The sequence below is a fragment of the Lissotriton vulgaris genome, unplaced genomic scaffold (genome assembly GCF_964263255.1).
Source record: "Lissotriton vulgaris unplaced genomic scaffold, aLisVul1.2 SCAFFOLD_1103, whole genome shotgun sequence".
NCBI lineage: Eukaryota > Metazoa > Chordata > Amphibia > Caudata > Salamandridae > Lissotriton > Lissotriton vulgaris.
In genome coordinates this window covers 506,452-527,155 of record NW_028254634.1, presented here as the reverse complement: position 1 = coordinate 527,155, position 20,704 = coordinate 506,452, and the positions used below count along the sequence as shown (strand labels likewise).

General features: G+C 45.6%; 1 protein-coding gene across 8 annotated transcripts in view; it reads right to left on the bottom strand.

The window, feature by feature from the left end:
- The window catches only part of LCP2 (lymphocyte cytosolic protein 2), a 622,000-nt gene that overhangs the window by 170,285 nt on the left and 431,011 nt on the right, over nt 1-20,704 (bottom strand). For all 8 annotated transcript variants that reach the window (XM_086951712.1, XM_086951709.1, XM_086951711.1 and 5 more), the window contains one exon: nt 10,954-11,033. In XM_086951712.1, coding sequence (XP_086807838.1) covers nt 10,954-11,033 — 80 coding nt within the window. The remainder of the gene's footprint in view (nt 1-10,953; nt 11,034-20,704) is intronic.

Below are 20,704 nucleotides of genomic sequence, written 5' to 3'. Positions count from 1 at the left end.
CAACCTCAAAATAGGGAACCTAACTAAGAGGGAGATCAAAATTAATATTAAATGTGGGTCTAAGGCAGTGGACAGGAGATATAGGTGGAAAGACAATAGTATAATCTACAGAAAATGATGCATCTCATCTATATTGTTCAATCCATTAGGCCAACATGTATCAAGCTCTAATATCATCCTAGTCTCCAGCTGTCTTAAAAGTGATTCCCTGTCTCCTCCTCTTTTCAATGGTGGCACGGCCCCGATCACAAAGTACTTTAAGCACGAAAGATCTTTATTGTGCACTCTTTTAAAGTGTTGTGCCACCGGGTAGGCAGGGTCACTATGCAAAATTGCGCGCAAATGCTGTAAAATCCTGACATGCACCTGCAGCTTGGTACTACCAACATATTTTAAGCCGCAGGTGCAAGTCAGGACATACACAGCAAAATCTGTTTTGCAATTAAAATTGCCCATGATCTTTTTTGGTTCTGTAGAAAAGGGAGTCATATATTGTGCAGTATTCTCACCAAATCTACATGCGCGGCAGCTGGAGCATTTGAAAAAATTCCTAGAGGGTTTCAACCAAGGGGTTTTAGCTTTCAATTCAGGGGCAGGTTTGTCCAATGCGGACCCCATACTTTTAGCCCGTCTGAAAGTGATGATAGGATTGGCTGGTAACCTGGTATTCAATATGTGGTCACTTAACACTATAGGCCAGTTCTTTCTAAAGATTGCTTTCAATTTCCTGTCTTCACTGCTGAATGCTGTGATCATTCTAGGGCCCTCCTGTAGAGTATCAGGAATAGTGCAGCTTTCTGACTCAGGTTGAAGGGAAAGGAATAGACTTTCTCTAGATCTAAGTTTAGATTTCTCCACCGCTTCCCTGAGAATCTTGTCAGAGTAACCCCTGACTCTTAATCGTGCCAGCAATTCATCTAAGCATCGTTCAAAGTCAGTAGGGCAACTGCAGATTCTCTTTAATCTCAGAATCTCTCCATAGGGTATCCCCGTGATGGTGTGTTTAGGGTGCATACTTGCGGCGTGTAAGGTCATATTACCAGCCGAAGCCTTCCTATGGAGTGTGGTCATAAGCTTGGCATCAGACACATAGATCTCTACATCTAGAAATTGCATTCTAGTTTGGCTGATATTAACAGAAAACTTGAGATTCATGGAATTATTATTCATATCATCTATAAATGACAATGCCTCATGTTTAGACCCTTTCCACACCATGAATATGTCATCTATATACCTCAGATAACAAACAACATGTTCCCTCATGGTGTCGGAGTGTAAAGCGGTGAGGACCTGCTCCTCCCACCAGCCTACGTGTAAACACGCATAGCTGGGGGAGAAACAGGCCCCCATCGCCACCCCTCTCATTTGTCTATAAATATCATTACCAAATGTGAAAAAGTTATTATGAAGACACCAATTGATTAACCCCAAAATGACCTTATTATGCTCATAAAAAGCCATGGGTTTCTTGTCCAAAAAATATTTGGTTGCATTTATGCCTTGTTTGTGGTTGATACTCGTGTATAACGATTCAACGTCCAACGATATTAGCCACATGTTCTCTTCCCAATCAATACAGGCAATTTTGTCCAAGAAATCACTGGTGTCACGAACATAGCTGTCAAGATTTTTCACTATGTCCTGGAGAAAGAAGTCTATGTATTGGCCAACGTTTTCGCCCATGCTTTTAGTTGCAGAAACAATTGGCCTACCAGGTACTGGTGTAACTCCTTTGTGCACCTTTGGAATCAAATACAGAGATGGCATTCTGGGAAATTCTATATTCATGTATTTGTATTCCTCGGTAGAAATCAGACCTTCTCTCTTCCATTGAGATAATAACCGTTGTAATTCACCTTTGGCAAGGAGGTATTCTTTCTGATTAGAGACTCTGTAACACAAAGGATCCGAAAGTTGTTGTTTGGCCTCTAAAATATAGTCTTGTTTGGGCCAAATTACTAGGTTTCCTCCCTTGTCAGATTTTTTTATTACTATTTCATGATTTTCTCCAAGTTTCTTTATTAGTTTGCCATATTCTCTTCTCATAAATGTAGTTTTCCTCTTTGATTTAGAATTAGTTTGTTTGTACAATTTTTTGATGTCACTTGTCACACAGTCGTGGAAGACGTCGATAGCGTCTTTAGGTGTAACGGGAACAAATTTGGATTTACTTTTAAACGGACTGAGACCCGCTCCCTTTTGCAAGACAGATATCCTGCTGAGTCTTGCCTGTGTGGAAGCGTCTGCATCCGCCTCAGTGTCGTTAGTAGAGGTATTCAAGTCATTTGCATCCAGAAAAGTATGAACATCTGAAGCTGATAACATGTTTAAGTTGTCAATAGGTGTTTCCTCACATGTATCATTAGTAGAGTCTTTGATAGATTTGAGCGCAAAGTGTTTTTTCAGTTTTAATTTTCTTATGAAAAAGAACAAATCCACTCTGGTCATTGTATAATTAAAACTTTGAACAGGACAAAAATTCAAGCCTAATGACAGTAGTTGTTGCTCTGCCTTCGTTAATGGGTATTCACCTGTTACAACGCATTTTTTACAACGCACTACCATTACAACGCAGGCATTACAACGCATACCATTACAACGCATGGCGCTGGGGGGTGCTCTAGGATAAGAGGTAAGTTTAATTTACTATCCAACACCTTCCCTAGGGTCCACGGGGACTGGAGTTAGAATAGTAAATTATACTTACCACTATCCAGCACCCCAAAGCGCTATGCGTTGTAGTGGTATGCGTTGTGAATACCGCGTTGTAATGGTATGCGGAGTAAAAGTATGCGTTGTAACGTCATACATCCTCGTTAATGTTATATTTGAAAGGTTTATAATTGTGTTGTCATTTAGCGGCGTCTCACCCATGGTTTCTTCTTTTTTGTTTGTGTTTGGGCGCCGTTGTTGCCGCTTGCGCCTTTCTTTTCTTCGCTTGTTCCTTCTTTGCCTATTAGCGATGATTTTTGCCTTGGCCCTGGCCCTGGCCTCAAAGTCTGTAATCTCTCCTCTACTATAAAATCCATTTCCTGCTGCAAGGTGAGTTTGGTTAGTCCTTCCAAGTTTAAATCCGAGCACATAGAAGAAGAGGAAGTTAGATTTTCACTTGATATATATATATGTAGCTAATTTTTTAATGTTTTTGATTACAAGAGTCCGGCAGAAACTGTAACCTGTCAGGTCCAGCAAAGATTATCACTGTGCAGATCTCATAGTTTAGTCAAACAGGTTAACCAACACCAAAATCTTTCTGAACTAAGATAATCTACAGATTAAACATATGGCAGATGACATACTATTTCCTCATATACAATCGGGCCTATGTCCTTTACCACTACATTGTCTTCTTAATCATCTCAGGGCTACTGTACTGAGCATAAACTTTTCCACAAAGCAACCATCATAAAATTACAAATATGTACACATTTCCAATTGGAAAAACAATAAATGGCTTCCCCTGAAAATAGATAAACAAGAATTTTCAATTTGCAAATCTTCCACCTTTAGCATTTGTCAGAGGGGATCATCAACATCAAAGTCCTTGATCTTTTCAATAGTCTGTGAGATTCCATATTAAAAAATACCTATCTTCAGTCTTTAAGAACGTATACAACAATCCACCATTAAACGCCTATTGGGTTTCATATTTACTTTTGACAATCAATATGTAAGTCAGTCCTACTGACTTCGTCATAACCTTTCATAATCTATAGTATCCTCAATTTAGCAAATCAACTAATCAAGCCGTTGGCCTTTATCATTGGTTTGTCATAATAACCAACTCAGACCTATTGTGCCATGAGATGTCAACCAGCAGGCACACAGTCATAAATGTACAAATATGTACAACATTACAGTTGGCAAAACAATATGCAATGTCTCCTAGGAGGTGCTAACCGAAATAGTGCAAATCACCAAACCCTAAAGTTTGTCAAAGGGGCCAAAAAAAACACCAAAACTCTGTGGAATTCCAGTAATAAAATACCTCTCTACAGACATTAATGCAGTGAAGTCTCAAGAGCTGGACGCAAGGACATCTAGGTTTTGAATTTGTGAATGCAAAGCTTGGACGATTGCCTTCGGAAGCCACCTTGCCAGCCAATGATGGTAACACAGAGCTAAAATGTGCCTTCTAAGGAAACTGCCAGGCTGCAAACCATAATGGAAAAAAAAACTCCAGAATTTTCCACCACAACAGTATTGCTGTAGCTCAGATGTCACATAGATTTAGGCATTGCTCTCCTTTAAGTTTCAGACAGACTGCATTTCAAAATCGGAATGCAGATTATGGTGCATGCAAAGTGAAAAACATGAAATGAAGCCTGGTCAAATGCTTTTTAAAAAGTGGCACTTTTGGTGCATAAAAAGTGAAAACATGAAAGAGGCCCTTCAAATGAGATCATGTAAAACCATGCTTAATTAATTAATTCTGGATATTTAATTGTGTTTATTTTTAATTTAACCTCACTATAAAATGTACATTTAATTTAGAAAATGTGTCTTGAACTTTTAATTGTGCTGAATTAACACGCATTTTTCAGTGTAGAAAAGGCTAAAAAAGTTTTGGCAGGCTCAGCGCACTGTGCAGACTTTAGCCTTGATGATAAGAAAGGAATGTTTGCTCTCTGTTTCCTCCTGTTTCCTCTACATGAAAGACCTTTGTTATAATTTACGCCTCTCTTTCCGTCTCTCCATGAAGGCATGCTGCAAACTTTTATCTCTGTGTAGTTGTTTAAACAAAGCTTACTTCACTTAATAATATGGAGTGAAAAGTGGAAAGCCAAAACTGATCCTAGGATGCTTGTTTCCGTTCCAGCGAGGACCTGGCTTGGCAGTTTGGGCTGGACTGTTCCCACGAGGCACAGGGTCAAGGCTGATTTGCATATGGCCAGGTCTAAACTGGGGAGGAATGGTGAGCAAAGGAATGATGGATTTAACCCAGATCTCTTGACTAGGGTTGAATGTTTTGATTTGTTCTGCATTCCGTCCATCAATTCTGTGACTTTTAGAAAGTTGGCATATTTTTCTCCTAACCATTTGGTGGAGGATGGACCACCTTTGGCCGGATGGGGTGGTAAAGCTGTCACTTACTGAACTTGCACCTCAAAGGGACCACTCCAGCACACACACAAAGGATTTCACACTAGTCTATTGCGACAACAGACAATCTGGGGCTGGTAGAGAGTAGAAGAAAATTCTAGGCACCTCTGTGCGGGGAGGATTCTAGAAGATTCTCCCACTTCAAAGTGGGTGCCAAACATAAGTAGTGAACCCTCAAACCTAACTCTGAGTCATCAGATCACTCCTATACCTGTGGCCTGCCTTGCTGTTTGAAGTCTATCCTGCTGACCAAGGACTGCTCTTCTGCCCAAGCCCTGCTCTGATGCACAAGGACTCTTCTGTGGCTGCGTAATGCCCTGTTGTGGCCAGCCTGTGTGTTTGGTCTCAGAACCTCCAGAGGGCCTCCAAGTGACAGTAAGCAGACCTCCTGTTCTGAGCTATAGGGATACTTCATGTTCCTCAGGACCAATCCTTTTCAACTCACCCATGACTCAAGACCACACATCGCATCCTCTATTCCGCAGCTTTGCAAGCACCAACCCAGGGTGGCACAATAGATGCCGACAACCGGCCTAGCTCATCATATCTCAGCGCATCTTAATGCAGGACCACGCATCAGAGCTTCTGTTCGCAAGTTTGCAAGCATGACCCAGCCTCTCGACGCCGTCATACGGCCACACTTGACACATTTTTTCTCCAGCGCCGGCGCATTCTGATATATTTGACCTTGACTCCAGACCTTGCACCACTGCTCCCCTCGACAGCTTCCTTAACCTCGGCTCACAATGAGGCATCTTGATGCCTGATCTTGCATCGCATCTCCTGTTAATGGCTCCTCAATATCTGTACTTTGTAGGCCCATGCAAGGACTTTGCATCTTGATGCACCATGACACAAGGTACTTTTAACATGGTCTGAACCCAAACCTGTATCCAGCCCATGCTCGTTTGCGGTCAGCCTGACTTTGTGACTTTGACCCGGTCCCTCATAATCAGACACCCGCAATTGTCACTTCTTACTTCTAAGCACAAGGTTTCTTAAAAACTTTGAATTTTCATATCTTTGCTTCTACTGACTGGAGTTTTGTTGTTTTGGTGTCAAATAATTTGTTACAATGTGTTCTATTATTCTAGATTGGTGTGGGATTCTTCCTGTGTCATTATCTCAATGTATTACTGTTTGAATTGCTGCATAAAGACTTTATGCATTGCCCCTAACTTAATTCTGACTGCTTTGTGCCAAGCTACCAGGTTAAGCATGGGATAATTTGGAAGCTGCTTGCGTTTTACTGTTATAAAAATTGTGATTGTTACTTGAATAGGGTTTCACCCCACCAACCAATAACCACATTTCTTCCACTCTTCCACGCAGACAGGAGTTTTGCATGCGTGGATCTGATGAAGCCGTGCTGCTGAGGAAAGTAGAGGTCCCTTAGGACATAAAGAGCCAGTCTCATTTGAATTAATATAGGTTGTTTCTTTCCATAAAGAGCCATGACTGAAGCAGAATGCTGACAAATGTAAATATTGCTGTAGCAAGAGCCAATGTAGATTTTGCAGGTGGACAGAGGTATTGATGTTAGAAGGAAAATAAAAAAATTGACATTAGGTGCAAAGTTCTGTATTTGTTGGATGGATTTCTTTGGGAGTCAAGGATAAAGAAAATTACAGTAGTCAACATGGGACAGTATAATTGCACAGACTACTGTCCAGCGTAATCCCTCACAAAGAGGTTGAACTTTAAGTAACATATGTAAAAAAAAGAAAAATGAAAACGTATTAGAATTGATTTGCTTTGTGAAAGATTGGGTAACATACACAATCACTCCTATGCTCCTAACATAGATACTCCAAACTTTTTTAATGAAATTGTTATTTAGTGGTTCCTTTAGCAGACGTTGAATACTATGAATGGGGGACATCAAATGCAAACTAGACAGACATCTGGATACTTAACAAAACCCCCTGAGACCATTGGGTAGGCCATCCCTAGCATTACAAGAAGCTTAGATGAAGCTTGACCTAATTAAGTTCTAGCTCTCTAAACACAGAGGAAAGGAAGGATACTTCTTTTACATCCCCGCCACACAGTACATTCTCCTGCATCGATTCTGCACTGTTACACCTGAAACATGTAAGAGACATAAGTCATGCTCAATGTCTGAACCGTACCATATTAGACCATGCACAATCGATGATAGAATTTGCATTTGGGATATACAATACGCTACATCCCACTGCCAATTTCTTGAGGTGGCACTGCAGTATCCCTCACACAGGGAAAAAGTTTGAACTGCAATTTGGGCCAACTTTCAGGATAGCCAAAACACTGTAGCATTGGCAAGGGTACTGTAGGAGGCTTTTAAGGCCACCTTACAGGGTTAGTGTATGATTTAGCATATGGAGTCAGGAAATTGTTACCAACACATTGCAAATGGGGTAATAGACTCAGATTAACACAATGAGGAACTAAAACAACTAGAGGAAGTTAGTGAATGTCTAAGTACACATGACTATAAAACTTACTCACTCATGACAAGGCTGGACAACATAGTCATCCAAGGAGCAGCTCTCAGATGAATTGCCTCTTTCTTCACTTGGAGAATGCAGAAGTCTGCCTTTCCCCCTTCACCTCTGAACCCAAGAAAATACCATGTGGAGTACCCAAAGGATTCTAGCTCAGCCCCACACTCTTCAACACTTATATGACGACTCAGGCCAGCTTCGCCAACACCCACAGACTCAACATCATATTGTACTTTGATGACACACAACTCATCCTCTCTTAAGACAGCACTTACACCAAGACCACCTTCCAGAAATACATGACAGACGCCACCGACTTCAAGAAGGACAACTTCCTGAAGCTCAACTCGGACAAGGCAGAGTCACTGATTTTTGGAAAGAAATGCTCCCCATGATACGCATTCTGGTGGCCTTCTGAATTCTGACCTAATTTACCACATTGACCATGCTAGAAACCAAGCTAACTAAGATGACAAAGGGCAACTCTGACTCCTTCTGCTGCTCCTTAATCCTCCACCTGCTTCGTAGGATATTCAAATGACTACAAATGCACCATCACCCAGGCCTTGATCTCGAGCCGACTGGACTATGGCAATGCTCTCTATGTAGGAATCACAGCTCACCTCCTCCAATGACTAAAGACCATACAGAACAATACAGCTAGTCTCGTCCTGGATGAACCCACATCACCCCCTATCGCAGGGAACCCCACTAGCTCCCTGTACAAAAAGGTGCCAGTTCAAGCTCCTGGCCCATGCATTTAAGGCCCTACATAACTGCGAATCTGCCTACTTGAATCACCGCCTGCACTTCCATCAGCCCACCAGACACCTTTGCTCCATATCCCTTTCTGTAACCCTTACCTCTCGCATCTGATGTAGCAGATACGAACGTCGCTCCTTCTCCTTCCTAGCAGCAAAGACATGGATTGAGCTAGCCTTTCATCTACAGACCTCCCCATCTCTTTCAGAGTTAGGAGAGTCCCTGAAGACCTAGCTATTTGGCTAATCAACTGGACCCTGCAAGCACCTGGATATCCTCACGGATGACAAGAATTGCTCTATGAATCTACTGATTGATTGAATGATTGATTGATTTATTCATTGACAATCTGCATAAGCCTCAATTCATTTAGAGAGTTAATCAATGCACCAGTTCCAGAGACTTTCTTTTGGATTCATAGCTTTTACATTGACAAATAATTACTTTGGATACTTTTGATTCGCTGAAACTTCACGACTCCTAAACACCATCCATCTTTGTCCACTAAAAATGCCTCCCCGAGCATACACTACACCCATTCATGATCCCAAACTCCACCGAACCCTGAACCCTAAAAGTCCTTTCTAACCTTAAACTCCACCCATCCCTGAATCTTTAGAAACCCTCACCACACCTAAACTCCACCCATCCCATACTCATAAACTCCATTCATCCCCGATCCTTTAAAACCCTTTCTACTTCTAAACTGTACCCCTCTCTTAACCTGAGGCCCCCTCACTACCCCTAAACTCCACCTATACCTGAACACTAAAAACCCTTTTGTATGCTAAACCCAACCCATCCCTCATTCATCAGAACCCCCCAAAACCCCTGAACTCCGCTCACCCCTGACCCTAGAAAATCCCTCTCCACTACTAAAAAATCACCCACTCATGACACCTAATAGTCCTCACACCCCCATACATGAATCCTAAAAAGCTTTCTACATATATAATCCAAATAATCACTGAACCCTCAAAACCCCAAACCACCCTAAACTCCACCTATTCACGCAAACTAAAAACCCTGAATGAATGAATGAATGAAGCCTGATTTATATAGCGCTACTTAGCCCAACGGGTGTCAAGGCGCCTAACCAAAAGGAGTATAAGGTCCGAAAGCATGCTTACTGATAGGGCTTAGTGAAACACCATGCTTTTAGGGCTTTTTTGAAGAGGGCCATAGAGGGTTGGGTTTTAATCTCAAGAGGCAGGGCGTTCTACAATTTAGGGGCCACAGATGAGAAAGCCCTTCTGCCCAATCTGACCGTGTATATACGAGGGACAGGAAGAAGGTTCTTACTAGCAGAACGAAGGCATCTGCTGGGAGAGTAGAGATTCAAGAGAGAGCTTATGGCTTCAGAGCAACCAGCGGATAAAGCACTGAATACCAGGCATAGTATTTTAAAGGCGATCCTTGACTGGATCGGGAGCCAGTGGAGACTCTTCCTAGCAAGAGTGGCAAAGGCGGTGTTGGGGACGTACAGTACAAATCTAGCAGCCGCGTTCTGAACGGTCTGCAGGCATTGGATAAGGCCTTTATTGATGTCAGCATATAATGAGTTACAATAATCAAGCCGAGATGTCACTAGGGCGACCACTGTCTGCTTGCAAGCTTGAGGGCAGAGATAGTGAGAGATCTTCCTGAGCACCCTAAGAACTCCCCAACAGGTGGACACAGTCCTATTGACCTGTTGAGTCATATCCAATGACGTGTCAATGATCACGCCGAGATTCCGGGTGGAGTTTGATGGCACAGGGCAGGCACCCAGAGAAGGAGGCCACCAGTCATTAGACCATATGCCTTGGTCTTTACCAAAGATCAAGACCTCGGTTTTCTCTCCGTTCAGCTTCAGGGCGTTGGATATCATCCATTCGGAGACTGCTTGCATGCAGTTCCTGAAGCTGAGCGCGGAGGTACTCACCGGATGGGAGAGGGACACCATGATCTGGGTGTCATCGGCGTATGACACCATCTCCATCCCGTGTGATCTTACCAACCTGGCAAGTGGGGCCACGTAAATGTTAAAGAGGGTTGGACTCAAGGCCGACCCCTGTGGAACCCCACGCTGCACAGGCTTAGCAGAGATAAACTCTACCCCTCATGGAACCTTCAAAGCATTCACCAGCCCAAAACTACACCGATCTGTAAAACATAAAAAACTCAACACCCTAACACACCACCCATCCCTAGATTCTAAAACCCCTCAAGATCCATAATAACACATCCAATACTAAAAAATCCTCCTTACTCTAAACTCCACCCATCCCCGAACCCTAAAACTCATCATCTCCCCTAAACATCACCCACCCCTGAATCCCCAAAAATCCCTCACTACCCCCTAACCTTCACACAAGTGTCAGTTTTTCGAACTTTCCAAAAATTGATCTTTCCTTTAAATTTTGATTTATTTGTATTTACTTAAACTTGTATTTTTTAATATTTTCTTTTTTCATGATTTGCTTTCCTCCAGCTTTGCTTCTCAGTTTTCGATTTTTTCATTATTTCACACACATCTGTCTAGTTAGTCAGCAACCGATTATTCACTCATGAAAATGTGAAATGTCACTTTTTACAATACATAGACCTAGTTTTTTACCTTGGAGAAGTTGAACTCATCCGAGACCCATCCCACTTTTTCTCAGATGGCAGAGGAGGTTTTGGTATTTTTGGAACCAACTAAAAAACAAAAACAAATGCAACTTAAAATAATTTTTTAATGTAAGCAACAAATAGACCATAGGGGCCCCCGCCAGTGTATGTTCGTTGAAATTTGATGGTAATGTAGGCACAAAACTAAAAGAAATTACTGTTTACTTAGTTTCCCATCTATGCCACACCCCCTGTCCTACTTTTAAAAGTGCCTGGAGGGAGAATGCAATTTTTCCTTTCTGCCTTTGCTTTCGGCACTGTGAGTCCAAATTAACACAGAGACGCATACCAGCTCTATGTTGAAAAGCCTCATACTTATACAAATATAGATATACCATTCTGATTCATTTGACAATGTTAAGTTATATTTACTTAGCATGTTAAGACCTTTTTCTTACTTACCTTTTTAACAGTACAATATACAACTGTATTCAGTAAGCACACATTGCTCTATCAGAGACATTCCCATGTTATTAGAATACTCAGATAAGGCCTTCTTGGAATATATTCTTGACTCTGCTCCAAAGGTCCCACAAGCCTTCATCGTCGAGACAGAGAATGCTTTATTGCACTTAGACAAGGACAGCTCAACTTCTCCCCAGCCTAGCACGTAGTACCCTCCATTTTCTTTGACTCACAACTCTGCTGCTCCTCAGCTGCTTCATAAAAGAGAAATGTGTCACATAGCTAGTGTCCCTAATCTGATGTAAGAGCCTAAATGCAGCAAAATGGTTACCTGCCATCATAAATAATCTCATTGACATGACATGTTGGAAGCATTAATAATTATCCAAGCTGTCATTTAAACATTTTTTAAACATACTAGAAAACTGATGGTGTCCAGGATTTTTCCGGCCTGTGCCATGTTTGAATAAACTCTCAAGCATATTCATCAATCAATAGAAATCTGAGGCTTCTCAGCATCAGGACCAGTGAAACCATTGACAAAAGTTCTCAGCACTGCTTAGATGCTGTTCTTCACCAAGTCTGGTATGCAGTGTATCAGGTGCTGCAATGCATCTAGTCCATTGAAGCCATCAACAAAGGTTGTCTGCGTCAATGCTCCCCATTAAGTCCAGTGAAGCTGCCAGTTAGGCAGAGTGGATTACACTCCAACCACAGCCAAGGGTTCTGGACCTTGGAGACAGTAGTAGGAGTAGTAGGAGTGAGTAGAGGGAGTAGAGAAGCATACAGAAGGGTCCAAGTCAGGCACTTTTGGGACTGGTCAGCTGGAAAGCAGGGCAAGGCCTCTGAAAGCTAGTTACAGCCCTTAGCTAAAATTGGCTGTCAGACAGCTGATCTTTGGAGTCATTTCTGGGGTTATGGGTTCAAGGCAGTCTTGCCTCAGGTTCTTCAGACAGCAGCGCAGTTCTTCTAAATCTTTTCAGGTTGAGGAGTGCTCTGAGGAGGGTACAGAGGATGTCACATGCATGTCCACTGCCAGCCTGCGGGTGGGGTGAGGTCCTAGTTTCAAGTCAAGCAGGTGCAGTCTTCCTTTAGGTTCTGCAGACAGCAGGGCAGTCATTTTTCGGTTTCTCAACATGACCAAGAGTGTTCGGTGGAGGTTACTGCGAATGCTACATTTATACTCAGTGCTAACCTCTAGGTAGGGGCATCAAACGACAATGAACCAAGGAGGTAAGAGTTCCCATATATGCCCCAATACACTTTTACAACACCTCCAACGTCTTAAAATAAGAACTCATGTAAATACCTGTAATTTGCTAACTCCTCTTAGCACTTAAGCCTCCCCTGTCCACCGAGGCTTCTATAGCTGATTGTGTGGAGGGAGGAACTCATGCCAAACACCCTCACTTCTGGGTGGCCACTAGACAGCAGCTATCTTGGAAGTCGACAGTGTAGTCCTCACACGAAACACTGCCCGAGGCTAGATTTAAACCCGGGATTGCCCCGACGTGCAGATGATCAGACAGGCAGCCACGAACACAAGCACACGCTGGGATGAGTGAAATTGTCCACGTTGTTCTTAATTGTTTTTAACTGCCACCGATTTGTTAAAATCGGCTGCTAGCTCACTTTGCACATAGCAAACTCTTGCACTTTTGAAGCTGTTTTTAACATCTTAAAATAAGAACTCATGAAAATACCTGCAATTTTCTAACTCCTCTTAGCACTTGAGTCTCCCCGGTCCACCGCAGCTTCTATAGCTGATTGTGTGGAGGGAGGAACTCACGCTGAACACCCGCACTTCCGGGTGGCAATAGTTTTTAGAAGCCGCTCCAGACACATTGGTGAGCATGCTAATAGGGAAAAGCACTCTCACAGTGCTAGGAGATTTTAATATCCACCTAGATAATCTTAATGATCCATCAGCAAGGAGATGCCTAGCTGACCTGGACGCCCTACAGCTCTCACAATTGGTACCTTCTGTCACTTACAAAAAAGGCTATATCCTAGACCCCATTTTCTCAAAAGACGCCAGACTGGAAGTGTTAGCACCCATGGGGATGCCTTGGACAGACCATTCCCTGATCCCATTGTGCCTCCTTATGTCGGGATCTGACGGATGTGCCTGCCTGAAATGATAGGGCTACGTCTCCCAGAATGCTTAGCGGAGAGGGACAGGCCACAGAAGGCATAAAGAGTCATGGGAGTCAACAACCGATGCACGTGATTCGTCATTCCGAGAGGCAGGTAGCGGACGCCCTGTCCCCGCGGAGTTGTGCGGAGTTGCCGGAGTTCCTGCCCCCTGATTTATTCTGTTCCCGTTGCTTGTTCCGTGGTTGTGGAACAAGGCTTTGCTGCGTGGTTCGGCTGAACTACGAATCCTTCTCTGCAGGTACCGGCTGGGCTGCTGTTTTCTGTTGCGGTGAGTGGTGGCGAGAGACGCCGGATTTGCCCCCTCCGCACCATCACTGATTGTCGAGTCTCGGCAGCACCGGCTGGTGCTGTCTTCCTTGAGTAGAGGTTTGGCGAGACGTGTGAGACGCAGGATTGCCCCCTCCGCATTCTGGCCAGCCTACTGGTTCCTGTGGGTGACGCGAGAGACGCCGGATTGCCCCCTCTGCGCTCCCACGCAAAGACCCCTTGACAGATACCGGCGGGTTCTGTCATTCTGGTGTGGTGTGTGTCGCGTGAGACGCCGGATTGCCCCCTCCGCGTTTGCACCAGGAAGCTCTCCTTGTTTTTGCGGCAATACCGGCTGGTATTGCCATCCTTATCATTGTGGTGAGACGTGAGACACAAGAGACGCAGGATTGCACCCTCGGCGTTCTCACGAACTCTACGACCTCAGGTTTGGCGCTCGGCTGAGCACTCACTCCATTGCTTTTGGAGTTCTTCTCTGTTAGAGTCAAGAGATGCTGGATTTGCCCCCTCTTGAAACTCTTATCTGCTCCTTGTGGTAGTTGTTGAGCTCTAGACTAGCAGGGGTGCCTTTTGCTTTCCTTTGGATAATTCGTTATCATTGATTACCACGTTGGTGATTACCCAGGTGAGAGGATTTTGTTTTTTCTTTTTTTTCCTTTTTGAACTGAGGAATCAGCAGTTCCCGTTCTCATTGAGGTCGTCATTTCCCAACGTTCCAGAGTCCTTAGCAGGAGCTGAAATGGGAAGGGGTCACCTCCTGAAAGATATCAGGTACTGTTCTGCATCCATTCCATGCATCGGTTATCAATGTAAGAGAGGGAGTGTTTCTGATACGTGTCCTCTTTGTTTCGTTACAGGACCTGATTCCCAGGGGTTGTTTAACCCCGACTTTTCCCTCGCCTGACTGCCTTCGCACTCTGTATTGTGTATGTACACCAGAGTGCAGGGACGTCTGGAGGTGGACCCCTTTAGAGCATCTCTCCGATCCCGAGGAGCTACAACCGTGACACCTTAAACCTCACATCGGTGACCATAAAAAAGTATGTACAGAAGTGGGGGGCAAATGGCCTAGAAAAGTCCCTGAGGCTTGGATAACTGATCTTGAGCCCTCCGTACCACCAGACACCAAAGACCTAGAAGAGACCCATAACAACTGGCTAACCTGGTGTCAGCGGGTCGGGAGCACTCCTGAAGTTAGCCCCGTAACAGACTTTCCCTCTCCCCTACAGGACTGGGCTGGCTTTTTTAAGAACTGTCTAAGCTACGGTGAGGCCAGCTCCGCCCCTCTGACACAGCATCACGTGCACCTATCCGGACCGTCTTTATCAGAGAGAAAGGCGGACGTGGAAGACGCCAAGGGGTTCGTGTCCTGGGACTCGTGGAAGACGGACGTTGCAGCGAACACGGAGGACGAGGCGACACGGAGCGGTATCCAAGGCAAGGTCCCGGGAGCAGAAGCGGCATGGCCGAGTGAAGATCCGGAGGTCGGGAGGAAGCAGGACGAGACGGAGAACGAGGAAGCAGCCGCAGAGCAAGGAGAACGGGAGCGAACGGACGACCAGGAGAAGCCAGGAGGCCACCGGTATCGCTTTTCGCCCAGCCACGCGCAGGAGGACGCGTGGCTAAGCCAGGTGCGTGAACGTTTGCGTGCCTTGCTGGGGATTAAGAGGGGAGGGACAGGGTAGAAGGGAGGCGAGGACCAAGTTACCGACTATACCGCACTGCACTTTCGGGCCGAAGTTTATATTGGTGGTGGTAACTGTGTTACACAAACGTACTCCTCACAACCCTTTTCCCATATCATGTGCTACTAAGTGCTGTGCCCTAACAGCCACGTTTGTTTCTTTTGTTTTACGGTGGGCAAGTTGAAGCAGTACCCCGGAAGACCAGGAAGGAGATGCCCTGTAAAGAAGAAGCTCCCCGGAAAAGCCACTGTATTTAATTCTGTTAATCCTTCCCTGTGTGAAATAAACAACACTGACCCAAACGTTTAGTCTTGGCTCCGTCCCTCCTTGTGCCTAAAGGTTACAAGTGGCGAGCCAGCCCGGAGTTATCCGTCTGAACAGATGGAGGCCATACTCACACAGATGTCCGAGGGACAGGCCAAGCTAGAATGGGCCATTGGACAATCAAGGGAGCAGGCTGACAATGATAGGGCCACGTTCGCCGCCGCCATACAACAACAGGCGGACCACATCAGTAAGCTCACGGAAGGACAGACCCAGCTCCTCACTGTTCTAGGACAACAAAGATCTGCTGCACCCCCAGGAGCAGTGGTACCTCTACAAAAGTACGTGGCAGGAGATGACCCTGTTTTGTTTTTTTTTAACTTTGAAAGAGCAGCCCGTGCTAGTTCCTGGCCAGGTGAACGGTGGCCGTTTTATTTGGCGCGCCTTTTGACTTGTGAAGCCCAGGCGGCTTACCAACTTGCTAATAAGGATGGCACTGCTGCCTATGGACATGTAAAACAAATAGTCCTAGACAGACTAGGGGTCGATGGCGAAAGCCAAAGAATACGGTTTAGACAAGAGAGAGGACAACCCAACGATACACCGAAGACACTCTTTTACAAATTAAAAGAAGCCGCTGATCGGTGGTTGAAACCTCAAGATGGCAATTTAGATGATGTAATGAACAAAATCTATCTAGAGCAATTCCTGGATGCATTGACCTATGCTATGGGACACAGAGGTGGCTCAGGCAACACGCAGGTTTGACGCTTGAACATGCCATCGAGATGGCCAACTCATATGCCCGGGCTCAAGTCCGTCCAACATTCCGAGAAATAGAAAGACCTCTTCCTAACAAAGCCCTCGCAAAAATTGACTAGAAACCCGCCAATGGCTCTACTGACCCTCCACCACCCTCAAAACCCAGACCATTATGACCTGAACCCCCAGTCTTCAGCGGACCTCAATGCTACGAATGCGGTGAATGGGGTCACATCGCAAGACATTGCCGAAAAAGGAAAGAAAAGGAAGAAGAGCCGATGGAGGTGGGATATCTTCCACGTGCCATCCTCTGTGCCCAGGAAACAGGGCCAACCTACTACCTAAGTGTCCTCCTTGATGACCGCCCTATTCGGGCATTGTTAGATTCCGGTTGCCGCCACTCTGTAGTGAAAAGCAGTTCCCTGACTGACTCCTCTGTTTTCTTGAATCGTACTGTTAGGATCAAGTGTGTGCATGGCGATGTCCGCACATATCCCCTAGCTAGGGTAAAACTCGTCACAGAAAAAGGGACTCAGGTTCAGTGTGAGGTAGGAGTTCTTTCAAACTTGCCCGAACCCCTTATAATAGGGACTGACAACAAGTGCTTCCCTACTCTGATGGCAGAAGCTTTGAACCAGTGTAAACCACCTGAGGTTGTCCCCGGATTGCTAACTACCGAACCCTGGGCTAATGATTGTAACTTTAGGGCTGCTCAGTTGAATGATGCGTCTTTAGCTTCAGCCTGGCAGAATGCCCAGGACGCTCAAGGGCAGGGACAGCGTACATACCCCTGTTTTCAAAAGAAGGATGGGCTCTTGTATAGGTTGAGCCATGATAAAGCCACTCCTCAGTTACTTGTACCAGCGGAGTTCCGTGAACAGGTATTGTTCTACGCCCATGCCCACCTATTGGCTGGCCACTCCGGGGCTGAGAAAACAACTGAGGCTATTGTGCAGCACTTCTATTGGCCTGGGGTGTACGCACAAATAAAGAAATACTGCCAGGAGTGCCAAATTTGTCAGAAACGCAATCCATGCCTTCCGCCCAAAGTTCCCCTTGTCCCTCTTCCTATCATTGGGAAACCGTTCGAAAGAATAGGAGTTGATATCATAGGACCCCTGCCTAAATCTTATAGGGGTTACCAGTACATGATGGTAGTGGTAGACTATGCCACCCGCTATCCGGAGGCATTTCCGTTAAGGCTGCCACCATTAACGCCATTTCGCAAAAATTGGTAGAGCTCTTTTCTAGAATGGGATTTCCCAAAGACCTTATCACTGATCAGGGTACACCATTCGTCTCCAGGCTCATGAAACAGGTCTGCGCTCTTTTGCAGTTAAAACACCTGCGCACGTCGGTTTACCACCCGCAAACCGACGGGCTGGTTGAACGCTACAACGGCCTGATTAAGACTTCACTAAAAAAACTTCTGTCAGAAGATGGGAAACAGTGGGATCAACTACTTCCGCTGGCCCTCTTTGTGTTACGGAGTCAACACCAGAGTAGTCTAGGAGCCTCCCCTTTTGAGCTGTTGTTTGGAAGGAAGCCACGCACCTTGTCGGAGATAACAAAAGATAGTTGGGAAAAGGAAGGAGCACAGGACGCACAAGAACTAATGGACTATGCCCAACAGCTGAAAAATAGGCTACATAAACTAAGGACATTGTCCTATGATACCCTAGAAAAAGCCCAGGCAAAACAGAAATTCTTTTACGATAAAGGAAAGAAGTGGAGAGAATTAGACTTTGGCGATTGGGCTCTTGTCCTACTTCCCACTTCTACCCACAAACTACGTGAAGAGTGGCAGGGACCCTTCCCGATAGTAAGTAAAATTGGGCAAACCACTTATGCCCTAAAGATAACACCTTCCCGGACTCAAATTTATCACATCGATATTCTGAAGAAATGGCTAGGTCCCCCTCCCTGAACCCCAGTGTCAGTATCCTTAGCCATGACCACTCCTCATACGATAGAGCAAGCAGTGATAAACCCTGATCTGTCGGAGACACAAAGGAAGGAAGTTTTGGACGGGTTGTACAAACATCCATCCATATTCTCTGATCAACCAGGCAGAACCACGCTGGCAGAACATCACATACATACACCGCCTGGAGTCACTGTCAAACAAAGACCCTATTGAGTACCAGAGGCAATACGGTTGTTGTTACAAACCGAAGTAAATAACATGCTCAAAGCAGGAATAATAGTGCAGTCAAAAAGCAATTGGTCCTCCCCAGTAGTACTCGTACCAAAACCTGACGGAAGCACTCGCTTTTACATTGACTTCCGCGGGGTCAACAAAGTGTCGAAACAGGATGGGTACCCACTACCATGGGTCGAAGAACTGATTGAACGCCTTGGTGAGGCCCAGTATATAACAACTATTGACCTCACCAAGGGTTATTGGCAGGTGCCTCTGTCCCCTCAAGACCAGGAAAAAACCGCTTTCACCACACCAGACGGATTGTTCCATTTCACCGTGTTACCCTTTGGGTTGCACGGAGCTCCAGTGACCTTCCAGCGCCTCATGGACACTGTTCTCGCTCCATATACTCAGTTTGCAGCTGCGTATTTGGATGACATAGTCATACACAGCCCCGACTGGGAGACCCATTTGAGACATGTCAATCAGAATCTAGGTGCGTTGGAAAAAGCAGGACTACATATTAACTCGAAAAAGTCGAGAATAGCTTTCACTTGAGTCAAGTATCTAGGGTACGTCCTGGGAAGTGGTCAGCTGTACCCACAAGAAGAGAAAGTAAGAGCAATACAGTCACAAACTTTCCCGGAAAACCGAAGAGACCTAAGGGCATTTCTTGGTCTGGTTGGCTACTATCCCCGCTTCATACCACACTTTGCCTCTGTGTCAGCCCCACTGACGGATATGTTAAAGAAAACAGCCACTTCTGTACAGTTCAAAAAGCCCTCTCCTCAAGCCACAACTGCTTTCAGGGATCTGAAAAACATTCTCTCCTCAGCTGCCGTGTTGGCAACCCCAGACTTCACCAAACCTTTTTGTTTACAAACGGATGCCTCAGGGGTTGGTCTAGGTGCAGTATTGTCCCAACATGACAGAGAGGGGAGGGAAAGACCCATCTTATACTTAAGTCAAAAGTTGTTCCCCCGAGAGGCTGCTTACCCAACAATAGAGAAAGAATGCTTGGCGGTGAAGTGGAGTATCGAGAAACTTTGTTATTACTTGGAAGGCCGACATTTTACATTAATCACTGACCATGCCCCCTTGACTTGGCTCTATCAGAACAAAGGCCGGAACGATTGCATCCTACGATGGTTCCTTTCTCTGCAGCCATATACTTTCGAGGTGTGCCATAGAAAGGGGACGCAGCACACGAATGCAGACTATTTCTCACACTACCCTCTTTCCCCCGAACGGGAAAAGCCGGGGGGGAGGTTTGTCAGCGGGTCGGGAGCACTCCTGAAGTTAGCCCCGTACCAGAATTTCCCTCTCCCCTACAGGACTGGGCTGGCCCCTTTAAGAACTGTCTAAGCTACGGTGAGGCCAGCTCCGCCCCTCTGACACAGTGTCACGTGCACCTATCAGGACCATCTTTATCAGAGAGAAAGGCGGACGTGGAAGACGCCAAGGGGTTCGTGTCCTGGGACTCGTGGAAGACGGACGTTGCAGCGACCCCGGAGGACGAGGCGACACGGAGCGGTATCCAAGGCAAGGTCCCGGGAGCAGAAGCGGCATGGCTGAGTGAAGATTCGGAGGTCGGGAGGGAGCACGACGAGACGGAGAAGGAGGAAGCAGCCGCAGAGCAAGGAGAACGGGAGCGAACAGATGACCAGGAGAAGCCAGGAGGCCACCGGTATCGCTCTTCGCCCAGCCACGCGCAGGAGGACGCGTGGCTAAGCCAGGTACGTGACCGTTTGCGTGCCTTGCTGGGGTTTAAGAGGGGAGGGACCGGGTAGAAGGGAGGCGAGGACCAAGTTACCGACTATACCGCACTGCACTTTCGGGCCGAAGTTTATATTGGTGGTGGTAACTGTGTTACACGAACGTACTCGTCACAACCCCTTTCCCATATCATGTGCTACTAAGTACTGTGCCCTAACAGCCACGTTTGTTTCTTTTGTTTTACGGTGGGCAAGTTGAAGCAGTACCCCGGAAGACCAGGAAGGAGACGCCCTGTAAAG